Below are 21,953 nucleotides of genomic sequence, written 5' to 3' on the forward strand. Positions count from 1 at the left end.
GAATATGGATTTATCCAAGGTGCAACAGGTCTCCTTGTAAGACGCTTCCCCTCCCCTACAAACGGGACAACAGAAAACCCCTTCCAGGTAGGGATCCCAAATTGAGTTGCCAACCAGAATGGAAGGGGCCAGATCAACTTTGATAATTTAATCCTAGAGGTGGTTTTATTCTGCCAGGAATAATTTGTAGCTGACAGCTGAGCATTTTAAGGATTTCGGTGGAATAACACTTAATCTACATAGGAACTATACTAAATTCGCTGTTTCTAGAAAAGCTTGGTCGGATTAATCCTTCAATGATCTCGTTTGCATCACAGCAGGCCCCACAACTGTTTCCAAGAAATCCAGCATTTGCCTGCATTTCTTTTCCGTATTTACATCTCGGGATGCACCCCAAATTATTATTCCAGCAGCTCCATGTTTCCTCGGTACTTTCAATGTGTTGTGAAAATCAACCTGAGAAAGAAGAGAAAGTTTTAACTAATATTTGGACCAGGGCCGGATTTAGGGGGCCGTGGCCCATAGCTGCAAATTTAGGGGGCAGCAAATGTTGTAATTTTTTCAAATGTAGGTATCAAGTAAAAAAATCTGAGTCAGGAAAAAAATTACGAAAGAGAAAAAGCGGAAAAATCTCTCATTTCCGGAGAGTTGAAGTATGGTAATTTCTAATTTGTTCGTCTTTCGGTGATACAAAAGGACTTGAGATAGAAAGGAGAAGCCCTCGGCGTGCCGGTCAGCATGAAACACATATTGGCGCCTACAAGACTCCATGAATACTTCACGCATTGCGTCAAACGTAGTGCGGTCAACAGCAGCGGTTGGCGTGAAACTCATAGTGCCTACAAGACTGCATGAATACTTCACGCATTGCGTCAAAAACAGTGCGGTCAGCAGCGGTCGGCGTGAAACGCATAGCGCCTACAAGACTGTATAGATACTTTACGCATTGCGCCAAACTCAGTGCGGTTGGCGCGGTGGCGGAAATTCAAATTATTAACACATTCATTCATGTTTATTCTTTCATAATTTTTTCGTTCATTTCTTATAAATGAAAGGCCTTGTCCACACAGAGATAGGTTCACGGAACTTAACTTTCACGCAAAGTTCCGTGAACTTTTGCTAGTGGTGACAGGGCTTTTACAAAAAATAAGCCCAATACGAGTAAACGCGTCTTATGCACCCCTCCTCCTTCGGCACGTTCACTTGATGGTTTGTATCGATGTTTCAAAACGAATGAGAAGGAGCGGCAAAATACAGGCGGCCCATGGGCGGCAAGTAGGTAAATCCGGCCCTGATTTGGACCGAGTTCATCAGAAAAGAACCAACCCATATTTTCGAAAAAATTGAGTTAAGAATGCTTACTTAACTTTAGTTGTATATTTTCTCCTACCAAAAATTCGAAGTCGAAAAAAATAGTAGTTTGTGAAAAGAGAAGTTTAACCCTCTACTTGTGGCATAGCGTTATGAATTCGTAACGACGTTTTTTGGGGGTCTTTAAAAATTGAATCTTTCATCTGTGGCATAATTTTGCAAGTTTTCATTAGTTTTCCTCTTTTTTTTAATAACTTTTTCCCAAAAATTTAAGATTTTGAAAAAAAATTGGTACTCAATGTTTTTTGACAGCTACTGACGAAGCTACTATGCAAGCTTCGAAGTAGGTAAGTGTCCCCCAGAATCTCAGATCCAAAATTAATTCATGCCCTAGAGAGTTAAGTTTACTTTCTACATTGAGTTTTATGGAGGAATAAAACTTCAAATCTCTATGTCTCAGTTTCAACTTGATGTGGGCTGGTTCCCTTCTGATGAACTCGGTTCATTTGTCTTAAAAATGACCCATGTAGCATAGGTCGCAATACTTTCCTTCCTTCCTTTAATTGCTGTGTATGTTGCCTATCCACGAATTGAAGGGGCTCCTCTTACTAAAAATGCTATCAATAAGACTGAAATATGTTGCAATTTTCCTTTACATTGCAAATTGCCTATCTCTCTGGTACATGGAACTTGCAGTATTCGTCGTTGAAAATTTGCATTTATTGACCAAATGATGAAAGAATATCGCAATTTTATAATGAATTTTAATTGTATTGAATTGCAGCTGCATTTTACTTTTTTCGTTGCACTGTTAGGGCACGTCGCACGTTTGCAGGGCTAACAAGAAGATGATAAAATTAATTATTACTGCTGTCAAAAATAATGGTCCTAAAATAAAGTTGTAAACGAACGTCGCTACAATGTAGCACAGCTCTTAACATCTGTTGTTATTCCACTCGCTGAGCGAATAAAGCAACCGTATCATACAGAGCTTTTGCAGCACGACCGTTTCGTAGTTTTTCATTTTATTCATCGGGAAGTTTCATGCGAGTGGATAATTTTCAACTAAACACTTAATGATGCCTCAAATTGGTAGATTTTCCTCCAAAGAGGATATGGGCCCAAACTTTTTAAGGTGAAATCATATAAAAAAAATCTCACCTTAGTCACGAACTCATTGTTTTGATCATAGTATTTGAGGCACGTGTATGGAATGACCGGGCTGCCACGGGCCATTCTTACTGCCTCCACAACTCTTCCGGTCATGAAGTCCGCCCTCGTCTCGGACGTCATGTCTTTTTTCTTGTAATACAGGGAAGGGTAGAGCGCGCCACTGCCTGAGTAAAGCCAATCCAGTCTAAAAAAGAAAAGAAAAAAACACATTCAAAATTAGCCACTTTTTTCGTTTTTTCAGGTTTTTCGTGTTAGAACTAATCGCTTTACTGAGGTTAATTTTGGAACTCCGATTTGTAATACCTGAGACCTCAATTTCCAGTGGTGTGGCGTGCTTTGCGATACATCGATTGTTCTGCCATTTAAACCTATGGTAATGAATCGATTATTAAGGTGTTCGCTGCGAACACCCTGTTTATCGATCCTTTTCCATAGGTTTAAATGGTATGACAATCGATATATCGCAAAGCACGCCACGCCACTGAGACAATTTCATGACGGGCAACGGCGCTTTCCAATTAAAAATGTAAGGGAACCAATATTAATGCGTACGAAGACGAAGGAGATAAAGTTGTTTCACACACTGATATCTCGCCTTCAATTTTCGAGGTAGGCAAGAAAACATCCTCTGTGCGGTAATAGTTCAATGTCCGAGGAATTATCCGGAGTGGGTCTGCTGCTTGCGTCTGCCTTTCTTCAGCTGGTGCAAATTTTAGAAGCCGAATGATCTTTCTCCCTCCCTCCCCTTCCTCTGCATCTCTCTCTCCCTCCATCGTCGAGTCCAAACGGATCAAGTAATACGTATTTCCGCAAAAAATTGAGAGGCATTGACAAAAATCTCGTTCTCTGATGTTACTTAGGGGTTGTTTTTGACACTATACGCCATAGCGATCCGTGAAGACATAAAATCAATGAAGTTTTCAAGGAATTACGTTTACTACTTATTTTTCCAAGGAAAAAACAAAATATGACAGAAAGTCTGCAACGTCGCAGACGGACGTACGCGGTTTGGCCAGCCCTCTAAAATAGATCGAAAAATAGCAACCAAATACGTTTCAGGCATGCTAAATTTAAAAAAATTGCCGGGAGGACCTTTGGACCCCTATTTTTTAGTGGCGCGGGGTGTGTCTCGGAGTCTCAGACGCTCCCCCCCCCCCCTTCACTTACGACGTACATCACACTGAAAAAAACTTCTCGGCGTTTTTACCAAGGTCCGTTGGTACCTTTACCATCTCACTTTTTTTACCAATTATTGGTAATTTTACCAAGACAGACTGGTAAGCTTACCTAAAAACCGGTATTTTTACTGTTTTTTTCAGGTAAGAATACCACTTTTATTGGTAATCAATTCTCGGTAACTTTGCCATTTTATCTCGGTAATTCTACCGCTGTCGATAAGAAATATTGGCGTTTTTACCAAAGTCCAGTAAAATTACCGAGAAAGTTCAATAATTTACCGAGATTCTCGGTAAAATTACCAATTCCATATAAATGGTAATTTTACCAAGAAAAAACTGGGATCAAATAGAACCCTGAATTCTTGGTAATTTTATCCTTTTCTTAGTAAATACACCGAGATTTTTTTTCAGTACACAGGGAGTGCATGAAAGAAATGCATGAGTGTATTAAGGCCCGGCCCTGGTAATTGATTTTTAAAAATATTGCCGGGTGAGTGTTTTCCTAGTTTTAGCACGAGTGTGGCGCATCTTTAAAGAAGATGTTTTCGCGTTTTTCTCCTTCAGCGGCTTATTCCACCTTGGTGTAGTAGACACGCACGAACACAAGTTTATTTTTACCTGCCAACTACCGTCATAAAATTAATCATCTTTAATTTCGGTATCACGCGTTGAATCCACAGATGCACGGTCCCTGTCGCTGTAACTCACAGAAGATAAATTGGAAATTCCAAATTTTGCGAGCGACCTTGCATGACATTTGTATCTTGTTGCCGTGGCGTGAATTATAGCCTAATATTCGCGTGCATCTAAATATGTATGTGACCGTCAACACCATGAGTATGTGTATCGAAAAGGGATGTGAGTGCACGGAAGCGAATTTTCAGGCGAGCAATTTTTCCTGTGTTGAGTCTTAGATTACCTTTCAGATTGCAATTTTGCTAATTTAAAGGATAAAATATCACCTACCTACTTATAAATTTAGAATGAAACTTCCAGAAAGACACATGATGCAAGAAAAAAGGCAATTAAGACCCGACAACAAGGCCGATATCTATCAAAAGGGTTAGAACGTCGTTTTTTGGTCGAGTCAAATCTCGTGGAGCGATATAAATGTGTATTTTTCAAATAGATAACTATTCGCGCTCTCCGGTACGTTTGTTGCCTATGCGGCAAAATTGAAGGCGAATTCAGATGAGCGATACCTGCGAATAGGTCTACAAATTGTCTAATGATTCCAGAAAAAAAATTATGAAAGGACATAATTGTAAGTGAAAGTTTTAGAGTAGATACAGCTATTCGTGATTCCTGCTATGTTTTGTTGCCTATATGCAGCGGAAGTGAAGGCGAACTTCAGATGGGCATCCGATCCCCCCCCCCCCCCCCGCGGCATTGGTTGACAACATCGTTCATCGGTTTAATCAAAAGTTATGGAGCGATACCAAAGTGCATTTTTTGAATAGATAATTATTCGCGAATCCCGATATGCGGGTTGCCTATGCGGCAAAATTGAAGGCGGACTTCCAGTGGACGATATCTGATGATAGGTTTAAGCATTGTCCATTGGTCGTGCTAGCAAAAATTAGAAGGAATACTCTAGTTTTTGCTAGAATAAGGGAGGGGGAGGAGAGGGGGACGGACGGAAATAACCTGGTAAAAAATATCTGGCGAATATTTGGATGGGCTAGTACATACTACTATCTTAGTAGAGCCAGCAGGATTGAATACTCCGGAAGCTATAGGCATCTCAACAGCTCAGCGGAGTCAATTTAGAGGTTATTCACCAGCTTCGCTCACTAAAAAAATACTGGTCAAGGTCGACGAAGGTCGCGAGCTCTCGTGTCATTGTCGAACTTCGTTGATTAACAGAGCAAACGCTTGACACGCACTCACGTTCGATCATACACACTCGTACTGCTTCACAATAGATACTAAACTGACATGACAATATCTGACAGAGAGCACTGGAAAGGAGGGTTCAAAAAGTTTTCCTTTCCTCGTGGTAAACATCCCAAAGGAATTATGAGTTAATGGATATAAAAGTCATGGACACAATTTTGCGAACTAATTGGTCAAAAGAATGATTATAGATCAAAGTGGTTCAATGACCCGTCACGAAAGCTGACCTCGAAGTTCCCCACTGTTCGGGCTTTCACTCTCGCCCGATCGATTTTCATTGGAAAGGAGAGGGAATACTCTGTCGTGCTAAGGAAGAACGCCGTATGAACATTCGAAAGTTGTCAAATTTCCTCCGATGGAAACTTCATTTGTAAGGAAATTAATGAATATTTTCCCTTAACATTCCCAGGAACATGAGGTGAAATTGCGAACAAAATTATCTGAAAAATTAGAAAGAAAATATTCACACGTTTTACCAGGAAATTCGTGTTTTATCGAAGGAAATTTGGCAACGCCTGAAGGTTCATACGGCGTTAATCCTCAGCACGGCAGTACAGGTGGCAGGTCGTCTCATAAATGTATCTTACGAAAGATTTTCGGGCTCATTCACATACAGAACATCTCTATGCAAAGACACATAAACTCAAGTGATCGTTAGAGATAACAGGTGCCGAGTCCCAAAGTAGGTGCTGGTCGAGGATGAGGAGACGGCTAGACATGGAGTCACCTAGTGGAACGCTTCGGATATTTGTTAAATCCCAAGTTTACGTAATGTACTGTCGCTTTCTCTGTTTCAACAAACCACGGTGACAAAAATGAGTCTGTTACTGATCGTCATAAGCGTGTTCGTTTCGGATTTGGGTAATTAGATCGAGTGTTCAACCCTCCCATGAGGCAGAAGGCAATGTTCCTAAAGATGATAGTCTGGTAACATCGGCCTTTTGACATTCATACAACATTTTGCATAGTTACTCCTGAGATATAAAACGATGATTTTGAGAAATGTTCCAGGAACTGAGTATGCAATTAAGAAATATTCTCAGCGATATTACCAAAAGAAGCGAGGGAATTATTGCAACAATATATCAGTAGCTTTCAACAAAGAAGTCCGTATAGGTAACCAGTTTTTTGTGGAAAATATAGAGTGACTCATATTCTCAAAATGATTGAGATGTGTTCTATAAATGTAGAAAAATTCCTTAAAGATATATAGTGTCAGACCGCAGTGACGATTCTTGTAACTTTGGCAAAGTTATTTCCCTCTAATTTAACGTATGCAAAATAATCGATTCTAGGTGGAAAGCACGTGACCTAGTGGGAATCGATAATTAAAATGGATTTGAGGGGAGATAAAACATTGTTGCCAGCTTTTAAGAATCGTTGCTGCGCTGGACGCGAGATGCAAAATTGCAAATTATAGTGGGGAAAGCGATGGGCCGCCGAAAAGTTTTCTCGCGTTACGTCGAAATTGAAAAAAAAAACAGGTATACAACCCAATACTGTTCTAAGCGATTGATAAGTTTATGATATTATTGCCGTAAATATTGCTTGGCAGTATTGATCAGAAAAAAAACGTCAGAGGAGATTGTAACACCGTAAAAATAAACACCCATGCAGAAGAATTAGCACCAAGAGCGTTCCGCCAGAGCTTACCTTCAATATTGTATATCTACCTACATCCCCCTTCAACTTTTACAGAGCTCTTAATATTATACTTCTAGTATTGATGATAAAAAATAATGCCTACGCAAAGATTCTTTATTTGAAGCCAGTTCTTTCATGTGTAGCGTGCTTGAAGTGAAGACTAATAGTGTGCTTGAGGTGAAGAATGAGGGTGGGAAAGCAGTGTGTTAAAAAAAAGAGGTGTTCAAAAAAAGCAACTTTTTCTAAAGAGTTTCAGTGTCAGGCTAGGTTGATTTTCACATAGCTTTCATCTCTTCAAGCAACAATTAGCATAAAAACGTACTCTCAGTGTTTGAATTATACGTTAGGAAACAAATTGAAAGCCGAATTATTTTCAGAGACTTAAACGCTGCGATAGAAAAGTAAGCCTTAGAAAAAGGGATAAAGGCGGTCATTTTTAGAATGGGTACCGCTGCAAATCTGATTATTTGACCCACCTTTTCTCCCTGTAACGCACCTGCAACACAAATCTGCATGGGCTCTATTAAAAAAAAAATTACGTAACGCTCTGCTCGAACTCTCAAAGTGACTTGTATTAGCGATGAATTTAAGATGAGAAATGGCCACCTTACGCCGATTTCTCATCCTAAATTTTCGAAAAGTCGATACGTAGCGTCGATTTCAGCGTAAGTAACGCGGCCCTGCTCCTTCCCCCTTATCTAACGCAAACCTGTAACGTAGGCTCGGACCTCTCCCCCTAAGATGTCACGTATTTTGTCCGCGAACAGCCGTTTATCGGACGAGCGCTCAAGCAACCCCTCTGTTCTCGCCTGCCGTCATCCTTGAAAATAACGCAGTTCTTTTACTCATATCACGTTCTTGTCCTTTCAAAATTTTCACAAAATCGTCCCTTCAATCACTCAAAAATTTTTAGTCTAAACGCAGCTTTCACAAGTTGCAGTGTTTCTGGAGATTGCCCGAAGTATCAGCAATGTCTAAGGTTACAACGTTTAAACATCGCAGAGGAGTTTTGAAAGGTAAAGACTAGAAAGAGTAAAAAATCTATTCACCTATCATTTTCCTTCATGGCACTTGGTTTGCATTTTGCTCGAGGGTTGTGAGGAGAGAAGTTAAAGCACAACGGGAACGAGTAGTAGCCCCATTTTCCTTGAGGTCGTAGTCTGCGGGCCGACTTCAGCGTGGCCGCCATGAAATCACGCGCTGCCTTCTCAAACACTCTTTCAGCCTGGAATAACAACATATTTTTGCCAACATAACAGGACATCCTGAGACTTCACCTTATAAAATGATTAATCATTTTCTTGTATTAAAACATTATTTTTAAAAAGTTTTCAAAAATTACTTTAAAAAAGTTTTCAAAAGTGACTTTTAAAAGTTTTCAAAAATGACTTTTAAAAAGTTTTCAAAAATGACTTTTAAAAAGTTTTCAAAAATGACTTTTAAAAAGTTTTCAAAAATGACTTTTAAAGAGTTTTCAAAATCGCCTAGAACATCAGCAAACAAGTGGTACGAAAAAAGCATCTAGAGTAACAATGATTTGGCGGCAAGACTACGAAAACCAGCACGGAAAAACAAATAAGCGCTGAGCTCTGACACTTTAGGTAAATTAGCGCTAACTAAAGGCAGTAAGGCTGAGCTCTATAGCCTGTATGGACCCTAAAGCTGTACTGCCGTGCTAAGAAAAAACGCCGTATGAACCCTCAGGCGTTGCCAAATTTCCTTTGGTAAATCGCGAATTTCCTAGTAAACTTGTGGATATTTTTCTTCTAATTTACTCAGATTATTTTGTTCGCAACTTCACCTACAGTTCCTGAAAATTTCAACGAAAAATATTCATTAATTTCCTTGAAAATCGAACGTTTCATCGAAGGAAATTTGGCAACTCTCGAATGTTCATACGGCGTTCTTCCTTATCACGGCAGTGTAGGGCTCAGTCCTACTGCCTTTAGTTGGCGCCATTTTACCTTAAGTGTTAGCACGGCTCAGCACTAAGTTGTTTTTTCCGTGTGGATCTCGATTGCGGTGTTTTGAAATTTATGATTCTCCTGTATTTATTTCAAAGCATGTTACTAGACATATTTGCACGAAATTTTCGGGGAATATTTCTGAGGAGGCAAAAGAAAAAAGAAAAAAAAATTGCACGGTGTTTTGTCCAATATCGATGACCACATACCCTCAAAAGTAAAATATGACAAAAAAAGTTGCGATGTCACAAACTGAGATACTTCCTTAGGTCTGTACTTTTGTCTTGTGAGGATGACTCTTTTTTTGCCAATTCGCATATGCATTGCGTGTAACTTACCTCTTCTTCCACAGCTGCTGAACTCCACCACGGATGCTGCCATCGCATTGTCTTTATCGATTCGTCTACGTATATTGACATCACCCCATAATTTTGTTTAAACGTCGGGCGCCAATGTTCAAAATCAATGATTCCTAAACCTGATAAAACAACCCAGAGCGATTTATGAATAACTCATCATTTCCTACATCCAAAATTAACAAGGACATGCTTTTTTTAAAAAATAGTTCATTCAATGGTTCCCCCACTTTGGTGTTACTAAAGAAGTATTACAAGTACGTGTATAGCGCAGCAACAGGTGCAAATATGTGCAACACTTATCAATGCATTTAAAATGGAAGAAACTGTGGGATACACTACTGTGGTATTTAACGTAATGCACAGTTTTTTAGAAGGGTGTTTATTTTATTACTGAAAATACAAGGTCCCCACATTGAATCCTGAACCCCAGTACCAATTTGACTGAGCCATTCCAGTTAAACGCGTGAGGAGGGGTGGCTTTGTGTGTAAGCGACCGCGACTTTTGGTGAGCGAGAGAGGGGGGGGGATGTCGCGTCATTTCTCTAAGCCCTGAAAGGAGGGGGGAGGAGGATATGATCTTTTTTGCACGTCAAAATAATTTAGCTTGTTCCTTTCCTGTTTGCATGTCAACGAAACTTCTCTCGCGTAATTATTTATTCACAACATAAATTTTTAAAAAGTCAAATTTTCGGTAAGTTTGATCAATGTTCCTTCGTTCTGATAAGGCCTTTTGAAACGCACGGAAGAGAGCAAGCCCCCCCCCCCCCCCCCGATGACGCGACGAAGGGGCCGGGGGGAGGGGCAGCGGCGGTCGGTGTCAACGGAATATAATCGCTACTTTTGAATGGGATATGAGATTACGTGTGCAGTGCGGAGCGCGCGTGGTGGCGCTAGGCGCTCGGCGCGTGCTCCCGACTTCCGCGGTTCCGCGGGCTCGAATAACCGCGCCACGCGACACACCGACTCGCGGCACACGCGCCTCATCTTTGACGAGCTCTATGACATCATCGACTGGACGAGTCAATGAGACACCGTGGAGCCTGCGAAGACGTTGCAATCATGGCTAAGTAGCATAGAGTACATATGTAGAGTCCATAGAGTACATAGAGTCGTAATGTAAGTGGGTGAGCTGGCGCCACTTTCAAGCATTTTCCAGGTCCCGAATTCCGAGACTCCTGTGTGACGCCGGGTCACTTTTTCGATACATAATCGATTGTTTGCGATACACGGGTACCCGGCCATCTGATGTAAACAAAGAAGATAGGAATCACCACGTGTTCCATATCGCCATTTTGGATCGAACATGTATCGAAAAAGTGACCCGAACTCGGCGCACACCGGGCTCGGAACTCGTCGAGCAGAACATGGCGCCAGCTCTCCCATTTACATTACGACTCTATGTACTCTATGGTAGAGTCGTAATGTAAGTGGGAGAGCTGGCGCCATGTTCTGTTCGACGAGTTCCGAGCCCGGTGTGCGGGGTCACTTTTTCGATACATATTCGATCCAAAATGGCGGTGTGGAATATGCCCGAGTCCCCATGTACCGCAAACAATCGATTATGTATCGAAAAAGGGACCCGGCGCCGCACAGGAATCTTGGAATTCGGGACCTGGAAAATGCTTAAAAGTGGCGCCAACTGCTCTTCCACTTGCATTACGACTCTATATATGTACTCTATGTTCAGTAGACCGTTGCGTTGCTTGCCATTGACATCCACTACTCATTCAAGCTGCATGATAAGTACCTTCGCTGTGGTACCTCTCTCATTCTCAAAGATGCACCGTAGAGAAAAAAAAGAGGTGTTTTGCATCTTGAGGATTGTTTACCCTGTGACGTAGGTTGGTGCAACCTGGTAGGCAAAATCCGGAATTCGAAGTATGAAAAACGGACCACGACGTCCGATTTTTGTGCTTAAATAAACTCATGGTATAATTCCAAACGCTTTTGATAGAATGACTTTTCCCCTTCTGGGCCGGTCTCCGACATTTTCCACCTCTGGGCACCCCCGAGCATGAAGGTCTAGAATCGCCTATGGAATTCACTGCAAGCCAACATACAGCGGAATATTTAATTCCGGTAATGGGTGAAAACATAAAGAGATGTTGTACTTCACAACGAACATTTTTTCTGTTTTGTTGACATGCAGTTTATCGCCGGCACTCGCTGTTTGTATCCAAATGAGAATTTTATCGTGAGACATGACAGTTGATCCCCTGTTGTGTCGGCCCACTAGTTTGTCGCTTGTTTTATTCTTCTTAACCGACGGGGAATTAGGTGAAGGCCCTGTAGAGTTCTTATGAAAAAGAGTAATTGCAGATTGCGCACTTGCATTTTTTTTTCAATAGAATGATGCAGCCATGCCAAAACTCAAGATATCGCTAAATGCTCGAGGATCGGTAAATCGACAGCCAAACTTGGAGAATAAGTCCCTCAATTAGCGGCGTTGCAAATTTACACTTACCTCTCTAAATGAAAACTACCTAATTGAATTGATTGCACCATATTTTCCAATGAGGAGGCAATATATCGACGGTGAAACTACCAAACCACGTATCTCGGTTTGCGACGTCGCAGACTTCCTGTCATACTTTATTTTTTAAATGAAAAACTACTTAACATCCAGTCTTGAAAATTTCTGTGATTTTTCCTCTTTGTGCGGAGAAAATTCCGTGAAAATTTCAAGGAATGATATTGATTTGGTCTACTTCAAAAAAAATAAAATGTGAGCGGAGATTTTTAAACACCGCAAACGAGATACGTGGTTTGGTAGTTTCACCGTCGATATCTGACTCATCCATAAAATCTCCTATCTGTATGGAGACACTATTGGCACAAATGTTGTTTCTATAGAGTCATGAATAGTGGTTATTTCTTATTGAAAAATGCTGTCCAATTAACAATTTGCGTAATTTTCATTCTTTAAGTTAGAAACACTCAATGAAAATGATCGCATGAATTTGGTGTTTTTATTTTAAAACAAAAAAAAAACTTAGAGCGAAAATTTTAAACGCTGCTGTGAGTATTACGCTGTCAGAGTTTTATCACTAGTGTGCCTCGATGGAGTTTATTTTACAGCTAAGAGTTCTGAAGCAAAGTAACAAGTATAGTAAAGGTTATGCTAATTGTAGCACTAAATGGTATGTCTTCCTTACCGGAAAAATTGGGGTCCGGCACCAAAAATTCAACGAGCTCCTTCTCGAAGACATCCAGATGACGTTGAAGGTCTCCCTCTTGGGGAAGCCCTCCATTCCTCCTTTTTCCTTTGTCAAGGAACGCAGGAAACTCCCCAGGGTCATAAAAAATCGATATCTTTTCCCCAAGGAACCTGTCATCGCTGTTCTGGATGATTCCATACTTGGATACTTCGGTGAAGTTTAAGCCGTACTGGTGGCATTGCTTCGTCGGAACATTCCAATACACCTTGAAATCTGATCGATCGTATACATCGTTCGATTCAACATTACTAGATCCAAATGGCCACCTGGAAAAAAAAAGGAAAACAGGGACTTCAGCAAGTAGTTTCAACTTCACAGATTGGTGGCTATACAAGGTAAAGACAGAACCCCTTCCCTTAGTATGTGCATTCTGATTTCATACTTGAAGGAATTCGTTTCAATTACAAATTACGTAATTCATACGAGCTCCCTTCATTTTTAAAAGTAGGCAAAACGAGCTACTGAGTGTCCGATGATTTTTCCGACTGTGTTGCGGGGAGTAGAAATGCGATCCCACTCACTACTTTGACATGTTTGACAGTGTGTCTTCAGTCCCTTCTTACCTAATGTTATCCCTGTTATCACTCATTCATCAAACTTTCCGAAAAATTGTTTTCGAAAATTTCATGGACCCACGTATTATTCATCACTGCACGACCGTGGTATATTTTCTTCACGCCATATCGCCTCTTGCATGGAACGTGGAGCGCAGCGGAAAGAAAAAAATTACGCGCCCCATGTGGGCTTTTGAGGCCCGCGCGAAATTCAAAATGACACTTGGCTGTCACGCGAGCGTCTACCAATTTTTACTTTTCGCCACATCCCCTACCTATCAATCTCCGATTTTCTTCATAATTTATCCAACCAGAATGTTCATATTGTAGGGATTTTGGCTCGGAAAATTTTACTTATGAAAGAAAACCCTGGTAAAAATTGGCAGTAGAATCTGTGTTCCAAAATACCATAGACCTACAGCCGGCTGTAAGATTTCCAATAGCTTCTATAGCCGGCTACACAATTTTTTATAGCCTTTTATAGCCGATGGCGATTAAGCAACAGCCAGGCGATAAAGTGTATGCTAAACGTTACTAATTACGGATGCTAGGACTTAGTGAGTTTTTGGAATACTGCTCTCTTTTTGGGCCGTAGTATCTTGATTTATTTTGCGAGGAAAGCTCCGTACTTTTGATGGATGCCTGCCATTACTTATATATTAGAGCGCCTTCAGTTTCGTATGATACTGTGCAATACCTCTGGTGTGAAATAGTTGCTTCAAGCGCCGTGGCACGCTGCGGCGCGGCGCATTGGCGCCTACAAACCTAACACGGATACTTCACGCGTTGCGCAATGCGTGAAGTATCCCATCCTGTTAGGTTTGTAGGCGCCAGTGCACCGCCGCTCCGCTTTGTGTTAGGCTCTAATATTTAATCTCGCGGAGTCAGGGTTTTTCAAATCATGATTTTGAAATGTTTGCACATCCTGTATGGATTAATCTCGTTTTAATTGATGAAAAAATATGTATTAAAGGAAAATATAACGTGTGTTTTGTAAATATTAAGGTGGTTCCGTATCAAACTTAATGATTTCCAAAGCACACAAATTTCTACACAATTTCTCATAGCCTTTTATAATCGATGGCGAAAAAGCAACAGCCAGGCGATAAAGTGTAAAGCCCGGTGATAGGAACTATAGCCCGGCTGCATAATTTTTTATCGCTTGTATGATTTTCTCCGCATTCTACAGCCAGCTATATGATTTCCTGTAGCCTTCTTTAACCGGCTATAAGAATTCCTATGGCATTTTGAAACGCAGCTCTTATCGCCAATTTTTACCAGGGAAAACAAAAAAATGTGGAACACAGCAAGAGAGATAATTCAATTCATCAGCAATAAGATCATTTTTTCGAGGGGGAGAATAATTTCAACTTAAAATCGCTACAAGCGTGTGGCAAAAATTTAATTCAAAGGGATTACTTATGCTCTGATGGGTCAACTTTACTTCGATTAGCATTCGATTTTTGGTGGTAAGTATTTCATTTCAATGGAAAAATCATAAGCACTCATTCGAGCGAATAACTTTGGACCCTAGCAGTACGTAAAATCCATGAGACCCTCCGTACTTGACTTTCAAGAGAGATTAGGGTTGACCTTACGATGCCAGTCTCCGGAAGAAAATCTGAGGGGGGCCAATTATTTTTTGGAAGATGCGGGCGGTCTCCAACCAAATGTGTTGCGATTCATCTGGAGTGATTCAATTTTCCTCTTCGACAGGTGACGTACCTATACCATTTATGTTTATGACGATCATCTGCAAATTTTACAGCGCGATGAGAAACTGTTTATGACGGTGTGACACCACGAAGTGCCCTGTAAGCATGAGTCGTTTATACTTGAGATGGTGTTCGTTTTGCAATATCTTGCCATAATTTTCGCGTGGACATACACAATTCTCATCTTTGAAAAAGGTGCTATACCTGCATATTCTGAGATGCAATAAGCTCCCTTGGAAAGGGCTGGCAATATGCAAAGACGGTCAAAATCTGAAAACACGCGCCGCACAGATAATGTACTTTGATTCAGACTTTTTGCTCTTCTTTTATTTTACTTTATTTTATGCTTCTCTTTCAAGAAAACGATCCAAATGTATTCCTTGAATTTTTCATGGGAGGCTTCTCGCAACAAAGAAGTAAACAGAAATGCTTCTCGCAAAAAAGAAGAAAAAGTCAAAAAATTTCGCGAAGTCACGTTTATTGTGTAGTCACCTATTGAGGAAATGAGCTTGTTAAATAATTTTTCATTCAGTAGAGAGTGTATTTAGTGATAGTTCACGGGAATTTTTCCGGATTTTTTAGAACGATATTGTCGTACATTCTGAGCTCATCGCAGAAACAGCCAAAATGACATTCGAAAATATCCCGTTTGCTGCGGCCACGATCTCGATCTCGAGCAGATCGGCAATTTGCGCAATGCAACGCAAAATGCATCTTATTTCAATTCGCAATACATTTTCACTCCTTCGATCGGTAGGTAGGCAACACACACATCACTTCGATGCAGTAATATCAAGTGACTGCAATTAATTACAATCTGCGCTACTTAATTTCCAAATTTAGCTATCGATGTCCGCGCAGGTAAAATCAAACTCAACTATGTACGTTTCGTCCTCATGTTTTGAGAATCAAATTCACATTACGCCGAATCAAAACATCAAGTTTAAGATAAACAAATATCTACGAAATGCAGTCACGGTCCATCAGTAATCCTTACCTACCATCATCGGACACAAAATTAAGGATAAAGCGACAGATTTGTTCCGGAAAAATGTTTTTACGGACAGATCATGCGTGACGACATTGCCTCGACATCGCAGTTATCCACGTCATGATTTCTGTCCCTCTCTCTAGCTTTTTATGGATGAATAATAATAAGTCAATATGCGTAAGCATCTCGACTTGTTCTCTAACAGGCGGGTACAACACTGCCGTGCTAAGGAAAAACGCCGTATGAGCCTTACGGCGTTGCCAAATTTCCCTTAGTAAATCACGAATTTCGGGGTTAATGTTGAAATATTTTTCCTCCAATTTTTCAGATAATTTGTTTCGCAATTTCACCTGAAGTTCCTGAAAATTGCAAGGAAAAATATCCACGGCTTCCATCAAAAATAAAAATTTTATCGAAGGAAATCTTGCAACTCTCGAATGTTTGTACGGCGTTTTTCCTTAGCGCGGCAGAGCAATGCGCGGCGGCTCCGATCGCGCACGGATGACGATTTACCTTTTGGAGGAGGAGCCTTGAAAAAACCAAGGTCCCATTTGAGATAAAACAATGACACTGGGCATTCCTGCCGAGTTCCTGTTTGTCCCGTGCGAAAACGGGTCCCTTTATTATTCCTCTCGAGCGCACGCATTGTGCATCGCCGGTGAAGAAGCTGGATTTACGTAACGACTGAATGAATTCCAAGTTCAAGGCTACGCGGCTTCACTAAACTGGGAAAACGAGCGGGGCGCATAGACCCCGACGAGTTTTATTCGAAGCTCATCGCCGTTACCGTTGAATGGTCAAAATTAATTGATGTGCAGGCACTTGGCCAGAATGTCTTATTCTGCGTACGGTACGGAGAGTTAATGAGAGCCTGAAAAATCCATCCGTATGTCTATGCACTCATCTAAATTTTTTTTTTTTTTTAATTTTTTTTTTAAAGATTTTTTTTCAGTTTGAGTGCATAATGTAGTTACCGGAATCAAATAAACCTCCGTTTGCAAAATTCATGTGTCCAAAAATGGCTTAGAGATAATGACAGCATGAAAAATCTATCCGTCTGTCTATGCACCCTTCTAATTTTTTTTCCTTTTTTTTTAGAAGTTTTTTTTTAGTTTTAGTACATAATTTAGTTACAAATACACTTCTGTTTACAAAATGAATGTGCACAGAATAGAACTGAAGAGTTTCGAGCGACAAGGCACATGGGTAGTGGGTGAGAAAATCGGGATATTATAGTGATTTCAACTAGAACTAGTCTTGGAATTTTCAGTGAAACATTCACACGTAAAATTTGAATATTGTAGGTCGTAGTGCTGCCGAAGAGAACAAGGTTTAACGTAACACACAACAAGTTACACTAGAAATACCCATAAAGCAAAACATTTCCTCTTACATCCTTTTTCTCCGAGATGTAGGAAAAAAGGGAAGTGGGGATTATGGCAACTGGCGATAGGTACTTGCATTGAAAAACGACCGAGCTCTAACTCCGGTACCTCTAAAATCATGGTTAAGGCCATAGGAGATAAGCATCGCTTAAAATAGTTACTGTGATTAAGGCAGCAGGCCGCAGCCGCAACTGCAATAAACGACTGTAGGTACGAGAAATTCGTTTTGAATGTCATTCAATAGTTTTAACTCTTTTCAAACCAATACACGTCCGAAAGTATACACTAGCCAACTTCAGTGTCAACTTGCCGCGAGATTTGGCCAAACCTTCATTTATGGAAGATAGTTTATGGACTAACGATGATGAATGAAATCCTAGGTAAAGCTTGAAGCGCACTTAAGTCGCTTTAGATAGGTATGAAGCAATCGAGCTTTACGAGCTAATAATAAAAGAGGAAGCGTTTTGATGGTGAAAGTCACAAAACACGTATCACAATTCGTCGCCCCTCTGACATAAGGGCGTATCTTAATTTCCACGTGAGTCATGTTTAACTTATGAACCCATGCTTTCTGGATTCATTTGGAACAGTGGCATCGCGTTCATGTAAGCAAGGGAATGCTTCCCTTATATTTTTTTTCAATAGATAATAAAGTGTGTAGGTGATTATTTTCTGATCGCTAATAAGTTTAAAGATCGCACAGAAGAAAGAGTCGAGTCAATTTTTTTTAAAAAATCGAAATTTTAGTCATTTTACCTAGACTGGTGTCCGAGAATACCATGGAGGGGGGATGAGCTCTGGAAAAGTGCTCCCATTCCATATCCGTCAAAAGTTCCGGGATTCGGAACTTTTTTGTTCCGATTTTCCCACTCCATGACCGTCAAAAGTTCCGGGATTCATTTTAGATTTTTTCAACAATTCCGAGAAAGTCCCGTAAAATGCAAAAGATCCGGAACATTTCGGGAATTTCAAAAGTTCCGAGAAGAATTCAGGAGTATCACAAAAGTGTAGTTCCGAAATTCGGCACTACTTCCGGGAAATGGAAGCACTGCTCTGGAGGTCACATTTTCTTCACAAAACGTAAAGTTCACAGGTGTCATAAGGTGGACGGTACCTAAAAGCATAAACCTCAAAAGGTAGAAATGCATCGCCCAATAGCGCAAAAGGATAGTGTCGAGGCCTCGAGGCTCATCCCGAAAGCGCAAAATTCCATGTAAAGGAAAAGTTAAGAGGAAACATAATACATGATTTTTGTTATAGCCTTAACTAGGATATTGTGCGAGGAACTTCAGGCTAGCTTCGAGGACTGTTTTTAAAAATTTCGCACTTAAACGTTAAAAGTATTTTTCCAAAAAGAGAAAAAATCCAATAAAGAACGGCACTTAAACGTATAGGTTAAGGAAGTTCTACAAAGTTTGCTAGGATGCCAACAGTTTTCTGAGATTTCGAGGACCGGCAACGTTGTAATAAATTTAAAAAATCAACGCATTTTTCGAAATATTGACGATAAAACTCAGTGATGGATTATTACTTTATCGGTACAGTATGTGACGCTGAAATTAGGTTGAGGTACAAGAGAACAAGCATAGCACCCTCCGTTAGAATCGCATGCGACGAACTCTGAAGGAATTTCATTACAGCGCCTTGATGCAACTATTCGGGCTCTGCGGATGTCCGTGTTGCATATGCACGTAAGTGAAGGCGTTTTGGCTCTCCCGGCACTCACCGTTTCACCCGCGGCGCACAATGGATCGAGTCAATAGAAGTGGTCGGACAAAATTATGAAACTTTAAACGTTTATAACTCCGATTATACAAAACTTTGGGGTCCTGAAAGTGATTCCATTGGTTCCCTCGTGAGATTTTCTTCTTGAAACACAGCTTTCAGTCTAAAATGTGACGAAATAAACATCAAAATAGCAGTTTTAGTCAATAATTTCAAGTCCAACCTCTCTAATAGACTCGATCCACTCTACGGTGGCCGGTTGAGATGGGAAGATCCAAAATGACAGCACCCTCATTTCTTTACACGAGTTTTTACTGCGAGAATACTTTACAGGCGGGAATAAATACCCTACAAATCTTGCTTGGCACATCGCTACACCAAAACTGAAACGCCGAAAGTGCTCACATCCTATACGCATGTGTGCAAATATTTGTGCGAAATGACGACGACTATTGAAGGTGCTCTGTCATTTTGGGTTCTCGCAGCGGGCTGGTTATTTAAATTGATAGACGAAGAAGACGCAGGGAGTGTGGAGCGATCCTATTGGTTAAAATGCGGGTGGCTCCTATAGACTAAAGAAAGAAAATGATGGGCTTACTATGGGGTCTCTTGTGGGTTGCGGTTAGTTAGTCTATTACCTCCCTCCTTTGTTCATTGCAACTACCCGCTTCCACCAATAGGATCCCTCCGTATCCCTCTAGTCTTCTTTGTCTAAAACTTTGTCTATCAATTTTAATAATCGGCCTGCAATCAACCCGCGGGCACGACGCGGCAGCGGGTGAAGTGGTGAAGGACGAGTGCCTGAAGAGTGCAAACGCCTTAACTCCTGTGCTTATGCAACACGGACATCCGTAGAGCTCGAATAGTTGCATCCAGGCGTTGTGCGAAAATTCGCTCAGCGTCAGTTGCTTTGCTTGTTTTTCTCAGATGTCACCTCAATTCCAACGTCGCCTATTGCGCCAAAGAAGTAAACCATTACTGCTTTTTATCGTAAAATTGTCAATTTTCTAAAAAAATGCTTAATTTTTTTAGGTGAACTTATTACAAGTTGCCCTCCTAAAATGTGGGCTGCGGCCTGCACTTCCTGACCCGAGAGCACCTCGGGGAAAATTTGTCGAGCGCGTATCCTAACATATTTGTTTTCGCGGAGGAGTTAAAAGAAAGTTCAGTCAGAAATATATATAGATATCAACCTGCGGTCAGTTCAGCACCCAATGAGGCGGGACCCAAAGCTTACAGGAAAAATTTATTTACGTCAAATCTTCATTCTCGCTGTTAGGGTTTGCACTTTTGATATTTTATCCATTGAGTTCTAAGGATAATTTTTCGGCTATGACAGTTTTTTTCTTCTAAAATTACATAAATCTTTCATTCTAAATCCCCTAATTCATTAATTAGAGTTTTTTTATTATTATTTATTATTCAGATTATTATTTATTATTCAGATTATTATTTATTATTCAGATTTTATTCATTATTATGATTTTTTTATCTCAAATAATTAGTGTTATTTGCGATGCGTGCAAAAATTGGAGAATTTTTCTTTTAAAATAAGTTTATTTGAGGAAGGGCAAAATATAATAGGATATCTGCAAAGTTGCAGTTCGATAAACGTGTTTTCGGACTTCTATAATAGTTCTAAGTATGCATTTTTTAAAATACAAACTTGGGAAACCGAAGTTAGATAGGTGGGTGACAAAATTTTAGTACGCCACATGCCGGATCCTTCGCCTTAGCGGCCCGGGGAAGAGGCGGTTTGGAGTTATAAAAGTCATTTCGGAAATTCAAGAAAGGATACATATGTTATTCATCGGTCAGAATCACTTAGAGATAAAATGAGGGACTTGGAGGACAAGGCGCGTAAGTGCAGTTTTTAAAAAAATTGAGATATTAATTATTTCAAGTAAAACTAGTCTAAATGCATATTCTGTGAAAAATTCCCTCCCAAATTCAAATTTTTGAGCAACAAAAAGTCACTTCGAACTTTTTTCCGCCACAAGGATCCATGTAATTTTGAAATTTCAAACACGTATTTCTTGAGGTAGCAAAAACTGTTCTCCAAGCCCCTCAAATATAATGATGAAAATAAAAAATAAAATAAAAAAATACCGTAAATTGATAATTTAATTTTATTTCACCCTCGGGCGAAAAAATTAACCGTGTAACAAATCGATCGTTTAATCGTAACAAAACGAAGGAATTACGGTGAAAAAAACGGGACAAGAATATAAGAACCGGGACGACACTTACCAATGAGCGAGATTCGAGCTGTTTTGACACAGACTGGGCCCGAGCTGAGCGACGAGGATACAGCCAACCGAAAGCGCGTAGCGATAGAAAAGCATGATGAATGAACTTGTAAGAGAGACGCAAGTAAACAGTCCGTTTGAACAAGCGCGGCACTAGAATTTCAAACTACTATCGGGTTTCCCTCCCCCTCTTCGGAAGAGTAAAACCTTCGAGAGGATGATCTGGGCTTACACCGTGCGCCAAGAATTAATCTACTCTGTACCGCTTTCCTATATCGATATGCTCCTATAACATAGTAACGAACTTCCGAGGCCACGAAAGCTCCAGCCCACGTATATCCAGGAGCAGGAGGTTCAATTCTAATGGGAAATGTAGTTTGCATCTGCAGAGAAGTCATCTCTTTAATGAATGTCCCATAGAGAAAAAAAAGAGGGGTTTGCATCTTGAGGTTTGTTTACCCTGTGACGTAGGTCGGTACAACCTGGTCAGCGAAATCCGGAATTTGAAGGATGAAAAACGGACCATGATGTCCGATTTTTTTGCTTAAATCAACTCATGATATAATTTCAAGCATTTTTTAAAGAATGATT

The 21,953-nt window shown here is 40.4% G+C and overlaps 1 protein-coding gene across 1 annotated transcript; it reads right to left on the reverse strand.

Annotated features, from left to right (window-relative positions):
- Positions 1-20: 20 nt before the first annotated feature.
- LOC109042515 (hyaluronidase A) lies at positions 21-21,622 on the reverse strand. The gene is made up of 6 exons (XM_019059309.2): positions 21,364-21,622; positions 12,681-13,009; positions 9,505-9,644; positions 8,252-8,427; positions 2,473-2,668; positions 21-456 (listed from the first exon to the last, which is right to left on the reverse strand). The coding sequence occupies exons 1-6, from the start codon at positions 21,456-21,458 to the stop codon at positions 286-288; spliced, it is 1,107 nt and encodes a 368-aa protein (XP_018914854.2). The 5' UTR covers positions 21,459-21,622; the 3' UTR covers positions 21-285.
- Between the last annotated feature and the right edge of the window lie 331 nt (positions 21,623-21,953).

Source organism: Bemisia tabaci, chromosome 6, assembly GCF_918797505.1.
Source record: "Bemisia tabaci chromosome 6, PGI_BMITA_v3".
Taxonomy (NCBI): domain Eukaryota; kingdom Metazoa; phylum Arthropoda; class Insecta; order Hemiptera; family Aleyrodidae; genus Bemisia; species Bemisia tabaci.